The following is an 11,734-nucleotide window of genomic DNA, read 5'->3' as shown; positions in this document are numbered from 1 at the left end:
AGAATCATGCAAATGCCTGCACCGCAGCCATTGACTGTGTAAGAGATTGAGACAGATTGAGTGTGATATATGAAGCCAAATTAGTCTCATATTTCACAAATGCACAGAGTCTATTTCACAAATGCACTCACTCTGGTTCACAAATATATACAGTATTTATGAAAACACATAATACTGATCTGGCCTCATAGTGATGTCACTATCAAATGACGTCAATTCAGTCACCATTTTTCTGTTGGATGTCCGTCACCATGCTGAAACCAGATGTCCTCTGTAAGCTGTGATTAGTCTGTTTGAGTGTGCGTGTCTATGGCAACCACTCTCTCCAATCAGGAGTGAGCATGTTAGAAGGTCACACCCCTTTCACTGAAAGTAGTCTTGGGAGAATCTCTCAAACGCCTTGAACGTTCAAAGTGAGGCCACTTGCTTTCATCAGGGCATCTGATTGGCCAGTTTATAAATTGAATAACTTACAATAAAGAAAAAATATTTATAAATTTAGGATTAGCAAAATTGTGTTGTTAGAGTGACTGAGTGAAAGCTGTTTAGTTCTCAATAAATGTCCTTGGGATTTTGGCTTTTCAGGACAGGTGAGTACTTCCTCTTTGGGAGCGGTCACTCTGTCCAGTTCTCATTTACAGTCAATGGTAACAGCTGAGAGAATGTAGCAGCAGTGGATCGATTTCAAATATCTGCCGTTAATTGACAAGAACTTCAGTGCAGTTATATTAAGGCCACTATTGAACAAACAGAAAAACCTTTAGTCCGATAATAACAGGTAACTCTACAGCCAGCATCTTTCTGTGGTTATGCTTCCATTTTTCACTCCCATTTGCAGAATAATATGTGTGGTACTTAATGAGTCATGCACAACCTTTTCAGTTAATGATGGGCACATTGAACCCCATTAGATGGAAACAGATAATAAAAGAGCGTCATCCTTTCAAGAAATGGAATCGCACAACAAAACAGTGTTTTGTTTGAGAGTTGAGGGATTGAAGAAATGACTGGAAATAATATGATCCTGACTTTATAACCTATAGATCTTTATTTATTTTGCAGATACCATATATAGCAATCATGCTTTTTCATATAACACCATCTAGAGACATTTAATACATTTTTAAATAGAATATTTTTTACATTAGGCCCATATAACAGCTAAAAATATACAAAACAATATTCTCTGACTAAACTTTTCTATTACATTATATTCATTAGCATCTTTATTGTTACTCCATTCTGTTATAGAGATATGTGCCATAGTTTCTGGGATAGTATTATTGCAGAAAACAGCACATTTGATATTTTTTTTATTCAACATTTAAACAAAAAAATAAAATAAAATAAAAAAAAATCTCAGGTTGTACGGACATTCACAGATACATGTATTACACGTCTGAGTTTACAACATCATTCAAAAGAGAAATTGCTGCATGGTAACTGTACAAAATGAATGGACCCATTTTGTCATTGCACATATTAACTGGCACATCTTTGAAAAAGAGGAAATGAAACTGATTCCTGTCGCTTGTAGCTGCCACAAAAACAAACTCTGGCGGTCCCTCCTCGTGGGGATATTTTCGGACTTAATTCATGAGTTTATGCATCACTGAGAAACCTTCGTATACTTCCATTTATCCAAGCAGTCCTTATGGAGGTTTGGACCTGTGTAGCATTTGGCTATGTTACACTGTTCTACCAGTTATTCTTTCTGATGCTGCACTTTCCATAAAGAAGGGATGGTTTCATCATAAATAAGATTAATAAAAGGCCACAACAGATGACTAGTCAGGAATGCAAACAGGCAACATTTTGATCATTTTCTTGTGTATGCCCGAGTGCAAAACAATGATTCTCAATTTTGGGAAGCTTTCATGTTTTCCTTGTGCTTTAGATAGCATGCTGGAGAAAAAAAATAATTAAAATTTATTCATATATATATATATATATATATATTTGTTTTTTACTAACCCTAGAAGTATTCTTTCTGTGTAATATCTGAGAGAATTTGGTAATGTCTACCTTTTTTTTTTTTCCTGAGGATTGGGTTTCTAACTATGTATATAGTTATGTATATACAAGTAAACATCACCAGTCGAAGTAGTGGAAGCTTTCATAAAAGTCCAATTTTCTGCAGCCGTGGCACATTGTTCCCCTAAAAACCTTAAACTTTCTTAAACATTTCCCAAATGACCGCTCTCGGACAGAATTGTCGAGGGCATTGTGCAAAAGTGGGCTAAACCTTTTGTTATTAAAAGTGGTCGTCCTCAGAACCAACTTGTGCTTGTAGACAGATGCAGTTTGCTCTACGATATTGCTCTGTTGATCTGCAATAAATCCACTTCGCGGTTATAACAGGTCATTGCACTAAGTGTTGAAAGTAGAGTGTCATTTTGGTCCTTCTTTACTCTCACACATAGAAAATCATCTACAAATGAGTCTACAAAAAACGAGTTAGACAACATACAAAGTTATTGTTCTTTAGAAAACAAAGGAACAGTTATAACAGTCTCTTGCTATGTGTCCTCTAGAAGATGTTTTTGCTCATCACAGGTTTCAGTCATGCCTAAAAAAAATGTTAAAATTCAAAGTTGTGCTTTTCTAAAGTTGTCTAAGAGCCTTAGAAACGACGGGGGATGTGATAGTGTCTCTAAATTGTGAAGAATTCCTTTATTCATACTTTCGTCTTGCACATATAGTGTCATTGCTTGAAGTTGATCGCTATAAAATTACACATTGCTTTCTCTTCATTCACTAAATTTAATTGAGTTTAGTTTGTATAAAATAAAATATATTTACGGATATCATCTTTGTACAATAATTTGATTTAGTCAATGTATTTTATCGTAACTCTACAGAATTAATGTGGGCCTTCAGATTTACACATATTCAATATACAATAAGATTCTAAGTCGCAAGTATTTTTTTTTTCAAATAAGTCTATTTTTTTCCTCTTTGCATAATGAAGTTCATAATATCACAACAACTTTGTAGGGTGGTTTCTTTTTTTTTTTCTTTACCTCTGTATTATACAAAGAAACAATGAGAGAACCAGAAACAGAACAGAAAAGAACAGTGTAATCAGGTTGGTTTCACGTGTCCCCAGGAGGTAGGTGAATAAAAGCAGACGTAGAAGTCTAGTGGTTGTTCCCAACCTTGATTACGGTGGAGTGCCAATCCGGCCATAAGAGCAGAGACGCAGGTAAAAAAAACGCTCAGATGTAGGCTTCCTCATTGGCAGGGTTCTGGCTCTGGTTTTCCGTCTGCTGGTCCGGACCGTTTTCCTGAGATTTTACGATTCCCAAAGGCTTGATCATCATTCGCAGACGCTGCGGAGACAATCAAAACGACTGATGAGGAATCTTGTAGTGCTGCTGATTAGATTTCAGACACATTTCTTTTAATGTTTCTTTTTAGAGTGTATAACGCCATTCGAGCGGATGAGAAGACGTTTTCAAAAATTAGAACCTCATTCGTAAGACTAAAGAACCCAGGCACTGGTAGCCATATTTTAGTAAAAAGTGTCTGCCTGGGTGCAGAGCACTAATCAACTAGCTGATTGCTACAATTAGGACAATCAACCATCAGCCACTGCAGGATCTGACACCTGCATTTTGACCCTGATAGCCTCTGTCACACTGTCTGCAATTATGGTTCATTTATTCTGTCAGCGGTTGCTATATCTGTCAGCAGGGACTTCAGCGAGATGCAGGCTTCTTATTCAGAGTGCAAATAAAACAGCTCTTCTGTAAATGCGTTACCAGAATAGGTACTTTCTGCCTCTGATTTGGGTTATCAATTGAATCAAAATGCTTTGCAGTCTGGTGCTGCATACAAATGCACGGTGACAGTCGTTTACTGCGAGAACGTGGTGGCTGTAAAAATAGAAAGTCATCAAAAATTGCTTCACAGAACTAATTAAAATTTTGCTTTCACTAATCCGTTTATCACTGTTCTACTCCCTTAATTTCTATTTATTGTCTTTATCCAGCATGCTTATGTGTTTGCTCATTACAGAACCACTGAATCGTGTTTCTTCAATACAGTTTAGGCTCAGAGGACAGAATCACAGTTGGCTAAGCTCTTTTTTTAGCTTTATAATGACAAATTGAATTAATGCTTTTAATGTTTCTTAATGAAACCGTAGTAAATCTGAGCACAGAAGACACATTTTATATTTTAAAGTATTATAAACTGCCTTTGTGGTTAACAGTACACTTATGCTACCTCATAAAATTCTGGCATTTCGTTCTCTAAACATCTCATAACTGTTAAATTCTACTTGAACTTTCCTATAAAATGTAATATTGAAGTTTTAGAAAAATAATGTATTATGTCTTGCTCTATATTTTAGCCTACATTCCACATGGAAAATTATCAGTTTTTCTCAATTTTTCTGCCAATTAGGAACCCTATTTTCAAATAAAAATAGAAAAACTTATTTTGTATTTGCATGCGTTTAAACAGTTGTAAAAAAACGTGGTTTTGATTGGAAATCTACATGTGGTAGTATGATCGTACCTCCTTGTATGTGCCTTTAAGTGTGAGGAACAGGTATCCCATGTAGCCTGGGATGAGAATCATGGAAGAGAGCGCCATTAGCCAGCCGACCCCCTGACCCCATCCAGGGAACACGTAATCACCCATGGTGAGAGGAACCATCTGCACCGCACTGAACAGGAAAACTCCCTGTAAGAATAAAGGGGTGAGGTGTACGAAAATCCACAAACATAACATTAACCATTTGTAACCATTCATATCATTCTTTGTTTATTCTGAGACCACTATCTCATTAACATGATCAAAACCTTCCTTAAAACCCATTGCATAGAACTTGGTTCATGTTTTTTGCCCTGTAGTTCATCAACATTCCACAAGGGGCAGTAGAATGGCCTTTATTGCTCATTTCAAAATGGCTGCCCCCATGAAATCTTTTGGCGGGAAAGAGTTTAGCTAATTTTCAAACCGATATGGTGAGATTAACTCATCTATTGATATTCATTATTTTAAATAACTATCTACTGTATTTAAAGAATTAGAAATGTTTTGATAATTAATTATTTTTAACACAGTTTGACTATATTTCAAATTTCTGAATCAAATTTGAGACGGTGGGTAAATAAAGTGCTTTTCTCCCTTAAAAATCATGTCAATATTTTTACATGTTAAACTAAAATTGTATCATAACGTATACTATCTACTTTTAGTATGTAAAGTGAAATTACAGTTTTGTTTTGTAAATTCCATCAAAGGGCTCAACCCTTGTGCTATCCTAGGTATGTTTACATTAAAAGTGGGGACCCCACAAGACAGCGCGCTGGACGTTTTTTTCAAGGATTCTTTATCTTCATTGGTGTCCATGGGAGATATAAAACCCTGTCTACCTCTGTCATGGGAGGGATCACACATGTGTAAGGATAGGGTCATCTGGACCCCATAAGTGAGCATGAGGGTTAAAAAACGTTGTAATTACACACACAAAAAAAGACTTTTCTGTCAATTCTTTGATACAGTGGGATTTACAGGGTAAGCAATCAGAACCGATCAACTTCCAAATGAAATGTATCTGGAACATTAATCTGCACTAAAATCATTCTGTTGGACTGGTGCTGCACACTTACAGCGACAATCAGAGGAGTGAAAACAACCCAGCAGGCCTTCCACCACAGACATGGCTTGTATCCAATCATTTCCTCAATGTTTTCGTAGAATTTATTCACACCTGTAACCAAAAAAAAAAAAATGATGATTATCAGACATCGAATATGTTATCTCTGCACATTTGTAACCATAGTTTCAAATATTTCACTCTTTAATTTGTAATTTGACAAGTTTTTGAGTCGATCGTTTTACTAGTAGCATAGGCAAAAATATGTACACTCAATGTACCTGTTTAAAAAAAAGTACAACAAAGATAGAGAGAAGCAAACGTGTTGCTCACCATAAAACCATGAAATTGAGATGCACTCAAAGAAGACCAAGAAAAGCAGGGACATTCCACTGGCTGAGTAATAGTCAAATAACTTAAACACGTACAGCCCGCCCTACAAACAAAGTGAAAGACGGGAGAGGAAAGAAGATCAGTGAAGTAAAAAAAGAATAAGGAAGAGGAAATCACATCTTAATTTGATCTATTTGAAGCATCAGGTAAAACATGTACAGTTTTTCCTTTTTTTGCAATTTATACACATTTGTCAATAAGAGATTGCTTATATTTAACTCTTTGGTAGGAAGAGTTTTTAAATTAAAGTCAAATAAATCAATTTAAGCTTAATAGATCAATAATCAATTCACAAATGATATAAACCGATTTACCACACAAAGCTAAAGTCTGCTAGCTTGATGCTAACATTCAATAGAATTTCCCATAGGACGGCTAATGCTAACTCTCGGTTGACCAAAAGAATACATTGCTGACTAAATGAACATCTTTATTTACTTATAGGCATTAATTTTCCGAACTCTTTCAAGGAAAAAATTCTTAAAGCAACTATTTGCGGTCTAAAACTTCATTTTTTCCCTCGTAGTGTTGTCTTCTTCTTGAATTAATTGTACTTCTATAGCGAGATCGCCACCTAGTGGCCAAACTGAAACGCCCTCCAAGAGAAGCAGAACAATGTTTACAATGTTATTAATCTAAACATTTTTATTAGAACTAGAGAATCTGTGTAACACTGTATGATATTAACAATCTCGTTATTTTACTAATACATTTTACAGTATGGGAACTGTATCAGATTAATCTAAATATATTCAAATTAAATAACAGATGTGTGTCTAAACAAATGTGTATAAATTTGTAAAGTTATAACTGAAATGATTTGAAGAATCAGGGAAAAAAAATCATAATCGAATCGATTCAGTCTCTTGTGAATCGAATCGTTTCTGGAAATTATAACCAATACCCAGCCCTAAAAGAGAAGATGTTACAACTTTAACATTAAAAACATCCACTTTTCAGCCTATGATACTTCATTATTTAACCCTAGAGGATGCAAGGGGATATTCACCGAGCAAAAGTATTTACATGATTTTCAATATGTTGTATTTTTCTGAGTATCGTGGGTCTCTGGGTAAAGTCTCACAAGTCCCATGAGTGGTTGGACCAAAGACCAAGTCTCTTCTATCTTTTTTTTTTGGTAGAATTTTTTTCGTTCTCAAATTCCAAATTTTTCAGTAATTTTCTCGCCTGTTTTTAGAATCTTCCAATGTTTTTAAAAATAAAATAAAACTACCCTAATTTATCACATGTTGTCATATTTTTTATCTATTTTTTATGACAAACTTTTTTTTGGGTATATAATATTGGGTAAAAATGACCCAACAAAACTTTTTATAGTGAAATCTTTTTTTAAACCAGCATTGCATAAAACAATGTAATATTATTGCCACTGTTAAGACTGTTATCTCTTTAACTTTTTTGAAGTTTAGTTAGATTTGGGGCTCTTTTATCTAAACTGACTATAATTACTTTAAGTCAAGCATTGGAACTACTAATATGATTAGGGGGAAAAAAAGTATAAGTTTGAGGAAAAAATGCATCATCCTGAAACAGAGTTGGCTTCAACAAGGGTGAGACGGTTGGTGACAAATTCCAAATGGCATTCATGATGAAGCTTCCAAAATATCAAGATATATTTGCCAGGACTCTTAATTTTCTGGCACGAGTTGCAGTGCTTTGCCTCGTGTTTACAGAATTTGGGACATGATCATAAATTTGCTCCATGAGTCTTCTGTCAGATGAGGTCATGGGGCTGCGGCAGGTCTCTCTAAATACCCCACAGACGCTGCTCTACTGAGGAGTTAGAAATATCTGTCAAAACTGAAAGAAAAAATCTGACATTGGAGCCATTGAGTATTGAAATGATCATGCAAAATTCATATAATAATAGATTGGGTGGATTAAATTCAACAGTTTTTTTGATCATCAGACAAGAAGATTTCCAGTTCATTTTAAAGGTTAACCTAAAGACTCACCTTTATTCTGCAGTTTAAAAAACATATTTTCTTTGTCAAAGTTTCTTCATTTTTATCTATATAAATGTCGATTTTCTGTGTTTTTATACTATGTTAGATTTTGGCTTTTTCATAAATGTATAAATGTTTTTTTCTAAAATTATTTTATATATCAATTTGGTCAGCTGTTGTAGTTTTAAGCTTTATAATTTTATAAAATTAAGTCAGATTTAAGCTAAAACTTGGTTTTAGTCTGGACATATTGCAATACACATAACAACCAAGAAAAGTATTTTATTTCCCAATCAAATGAAAAGGAAAGTTGATGATTTACACAACTTAAACATTTAATTAGATAAAAACTAATATTTTTAAGTGTGACAAATTACAAAATGTCTGTTAATTGATCCAATGCCTCACTTTTCACAGTGACGGGGATTGGGAATGTTGCAAACGTGGACTAATTGTTGCCAAAGTTTTTGCCAACACTCCAATAGAAATTCACAAAGCAAAAAAAAAAACATTTCATTAATTTGTTAATCTTTTGACAATTTCGTGTCTCCCAAAGTCTCAACAGTCCAGTTTAATAAGAGAAAATATTGCTTGTTTAAAGGAATTTAAACACTGGAGCTCCAGTGTTTAAGATCTTTGATTTACTGTAACCTTTCAAATATTAAGGTACGCCGCTTTTCTCCTTCAGAATCTACTGGAATTACCTTTATCCTGTACAAAAGTTACAGTATGTTAAAGATTTGGTGTTTCAGTGTCAATGGCCTTGAGTGTTAAAGGGTTCAAAATGTTTTACCTGGGTGATGTTTGACAGGCCAATGGCATAAGAGACGACGCAGACGACGGCGATGAAGATCTCTCTTCGCTTTCTGAGGACGTGGGGAAATTCATCAACCAGAGCCGTGATGAAGCCTTCCACAGTGCAGAACTGCAGAACCATTTCAAAACTGTTACTCTGCTGTCACAAAAAAAACCTACTGAAAAAGTTTAGAACATGACTAAAAATAACAAAAAGTGAGGCTAGAAAATACTTAGTTCAGAGGTTAGTATTCTTTGTTAGATATGGAAAAAATATTTACTCTTAAAAAAAATAAAAAAAATAAAATTGCACTTGATATGATCAGAACCAGATTACAAAACCTTTGCAAAACTGTAAAATGATGTAACAAAGTTTTATCTTATCAAGCAATCAATCAAACTCTACTTGACTTTAGCTAAAAAATGACCATATTTAATGAATCAAATGTGACATAATTTAATTATTTCTGCAATAAGTTTCAAAAATCTGTCTTTTGTCCTGTTTAGTCCACAATCTACGCTTGAAATAAACAAGATCAATCAATCAATCACTTGATGTGGTCCAAAAAGTGAATCGTCTTCACCTGGCTGTCGATTCCCAGCATCAGCAGCATGGAGAAGAAAAGGATGGCCCAGAGAGGAGAGATGGGCAGCTGGGTGACGGCCTCAGGGTACGCCAAGAACGCCAGGCCTGGCCCTGGTGCAAGAAATACTACAGTTATACCTGAAAGCTGTCAAAGTCACTCATATCATATTATTCTATTGTTATTATTGACCCGATGTTATCTTGTCCTTATTTCTAACTTGTAGAATTTTGACAAAATATATTTTTATGGAGGAAAAAATATTGAAAGTTATTTAAGGTTTAATTTGATTTATTCCTTCTTGTTTTTATTAATAGTAATGCTAAAAAGTAAAGTTTTTAAAGTTTTAAAAATGTAGTTTTAGTGAGTTCAATAAATGTTTATCCTGTTCGGCCCGTGACCTAAGGTGTGTTTTGGATTTTGGCCCCCTGTACGATTGGGTTTGACACCTCTGCTTTAAATTATCATCAAATTTATGGTTATTAGTCAAAATTAAAAGTATTGGTTCAAAATGTTGAAAAAAATTCCAAGGAAATAATCAAAATGCAAAGACAGAACTACTAAAAAACAAACATTTTAAGGCTTAAATTTGAAATAAATATAAGTTATAAGTGAGAGACTGAAGAAAATTGAGACTTTTTCCCCTTTTCACAACCAAAATTATATTGTAACAAAGAAAAACACATTTTCTTATCCTCTCGATTGTAAACGATTTTTTTTGTTTTGTCACCCTTGATGTGTTTGCGATATGTTCCACTTGTGTGCGTTGTTTCCATCGAGCTACAGTATTGATTGTAATTACCTGAGGCTGCCACATCGGCGATGGGTCTCTTTGTCACGTTAGCCATGAATCCCACAATAGAGAAGATGACAAAGCCGGCAAACATACTGGTGAAAGAGTTGATGCAGCAGACAATGATAGAATCTCTGTAGGGGAGAGACAAAGCGCAAGGCAGTCATTTTCACGCCTGTATCAATTCCTTATCAGCCCGTCACACATTGTAAAGAGGCACGGGGGGGAAGGGGGAGATTTGGAAAGCCATTTTGCATCCCGCAAAAGAGCAGCAGCCGAACGCTTCTTCACTGACCTAGTCTTCTAAAATGGCGAGTGAAGGGTTCTGGCAATTTGGCTTTTGTCAGGGAAGCATGCACACATAATTGTGCTGCTGACCAGTCATCGACCCACACTGACTGTTAAGGTACAGAAACACAAAGTGTACGGCCGAAATGTCTGGAGCACCAGACAGAAGTGGGAGATTTCCAAAAAACTGAGTAAACCAGCTGCAATGTTGTCACGGAAACCAAAATAATCCTCATCTGCATAGTCTCCTCGAAAAAAAAAATGCAAGCGACTAAAACCATCTGACAAATTTCATCCTCACTTTTTTAAACGTGATTGTAAATTAACCTGAAAATGCTACATATTTCATTCACCTACCTGTAGACGTTATTATTGAAGGGATTATAGCTGCCAAGAGCAATCAGGGAACCTAATCCCAGCCCGTAGGAAAAGAAAATCTGCGTGGCAGCATCGAGCCACACCTGACAAACAAAGATTAGAAAACATGGCTAAGAAATCAAGTAGAAAAGTTGAAGCTTGTAGATATTTGAGGCTAATTTAAGATATCTAACAAGACAAGGAGAATTTTGCATTCATTTCACTGCTTACATGATGTAAAACGCCATAAACAATAAAAAATATATATATATAGAAACAACATTAATAACTAGAAAAGTCACATTACCTACAATATTGCTAGTGTGAATGCTTTTTGCTGAATGTAGTTGCTGAAGATGCTAAAACTGTTTGCTGAATTATTTTTCTTTAATTGTTGAAGGGATTTGCTAAATATTCTAACACTATTTGCATAATGCTAAAGTTCCTCAAGTATTTGAATAAATAAAAACTTATTAGAAGCCAAATTATCCAAAAAAAAGAAAAAGGCTAGCATGTTGATAAAATATTAACTAAACTCAAAGTTGTTCTCAAAAAACCAAACTCAATAGATACAAGATTAGTTCAAAATGTTAGCATGTTTATAAAATATTAGCTTAACTCCAATAAACAAAAACCTCAGTAGATGTCAAATTAGCCAAAGATGTTAGCATGTTGATAAAATGTTATCTAAACTGAATAACAGCAAAAAAAAAAACAAAAAAAAAAACCTCAATAGATGCCAAATTAGTCACAAACGTTACCATATTACAAGAATATTATCTTAATAAAAAATAGCCCTGCGACAGAATAGCGACCTGTCCAGGGTAAACCCCGCCTTTGCCCATCAGTTAGGCTCCGGCACCCCCGCGTGCCCCGAAAGGGACAAAGCGGCCAAGAAGATGAATGAATGAATAAAAAATAACCCTCCCCAAAAAACTCAGCAGAT

At 34.9% G+C, this 11,734-nt stretch overlaps 1 protein-coding gene across 1 annotated transcript in view; it reads right to left on the bottom strand.

Annotated features, from left to right (window-relative positions):
- Positions 1–1,024: 1,024 nt before the first annotated feature.
- The window catches only part of slc6a1b (solute carrier family 6 member 1b), a 16,681-nt gene continuing 5,971 nt past the window's right edge, over positions 1,025–11,734 (bottom strand). The window contains exons 8-15 of the mRNA XM_024269302.2: positions 10,789–10,892; positions 10,153–10,277; positions 9,351–9,463; positions 8,765–8,896; positions 5,945–6,047; positions 5,625–5,725; positions 4,525–4,692; positions 1,025–3,332 (exon numbers count right to left, since the gene is read on the bottom strand). Of these exons, the coding sequence (XP_024125070.1) occupies positions 3,219–3,332; positions 4,525–4,692; positions 5,625–5,725; positions 5,945–6,047; positions 8,765–8,896; positions 9,351–9,463; positions 10,153–10,277; positions 10,789–10,892 (960 nt within the window). The 3' untranslated portion in view covers positions 1,025–3,218. The remainder of the gene's footprint in view (positions 3,333–4,524; positions 4,693–5,624; positions 5,726–5,944; positions 6,048–8,764; positions 8,897–9,350; positions 9,464–10,152; positions 10,278–10,788; positions 10,893–11,734) is intronic.

The sequence above is a fragment of the Oryzias melastigma genome, linkage group LG5, assembly GCF_002922805.2.
Source record: "Oryzias melastigma strain HK-1 linkage group LG5, ASM292280v2, whole genome shotgun sequence".
Lineage (NCBI taxonomy): Eukaryota > Metazoa > Chordata > Actinopteri > Beloniformes > Adrianichthyidae > Oryzias > Oryzias melastigma.
Note: the sequence above shows the minus strand (reverse complement) of the source record. Positions and strands in the feature narration are given on the sequence as shown.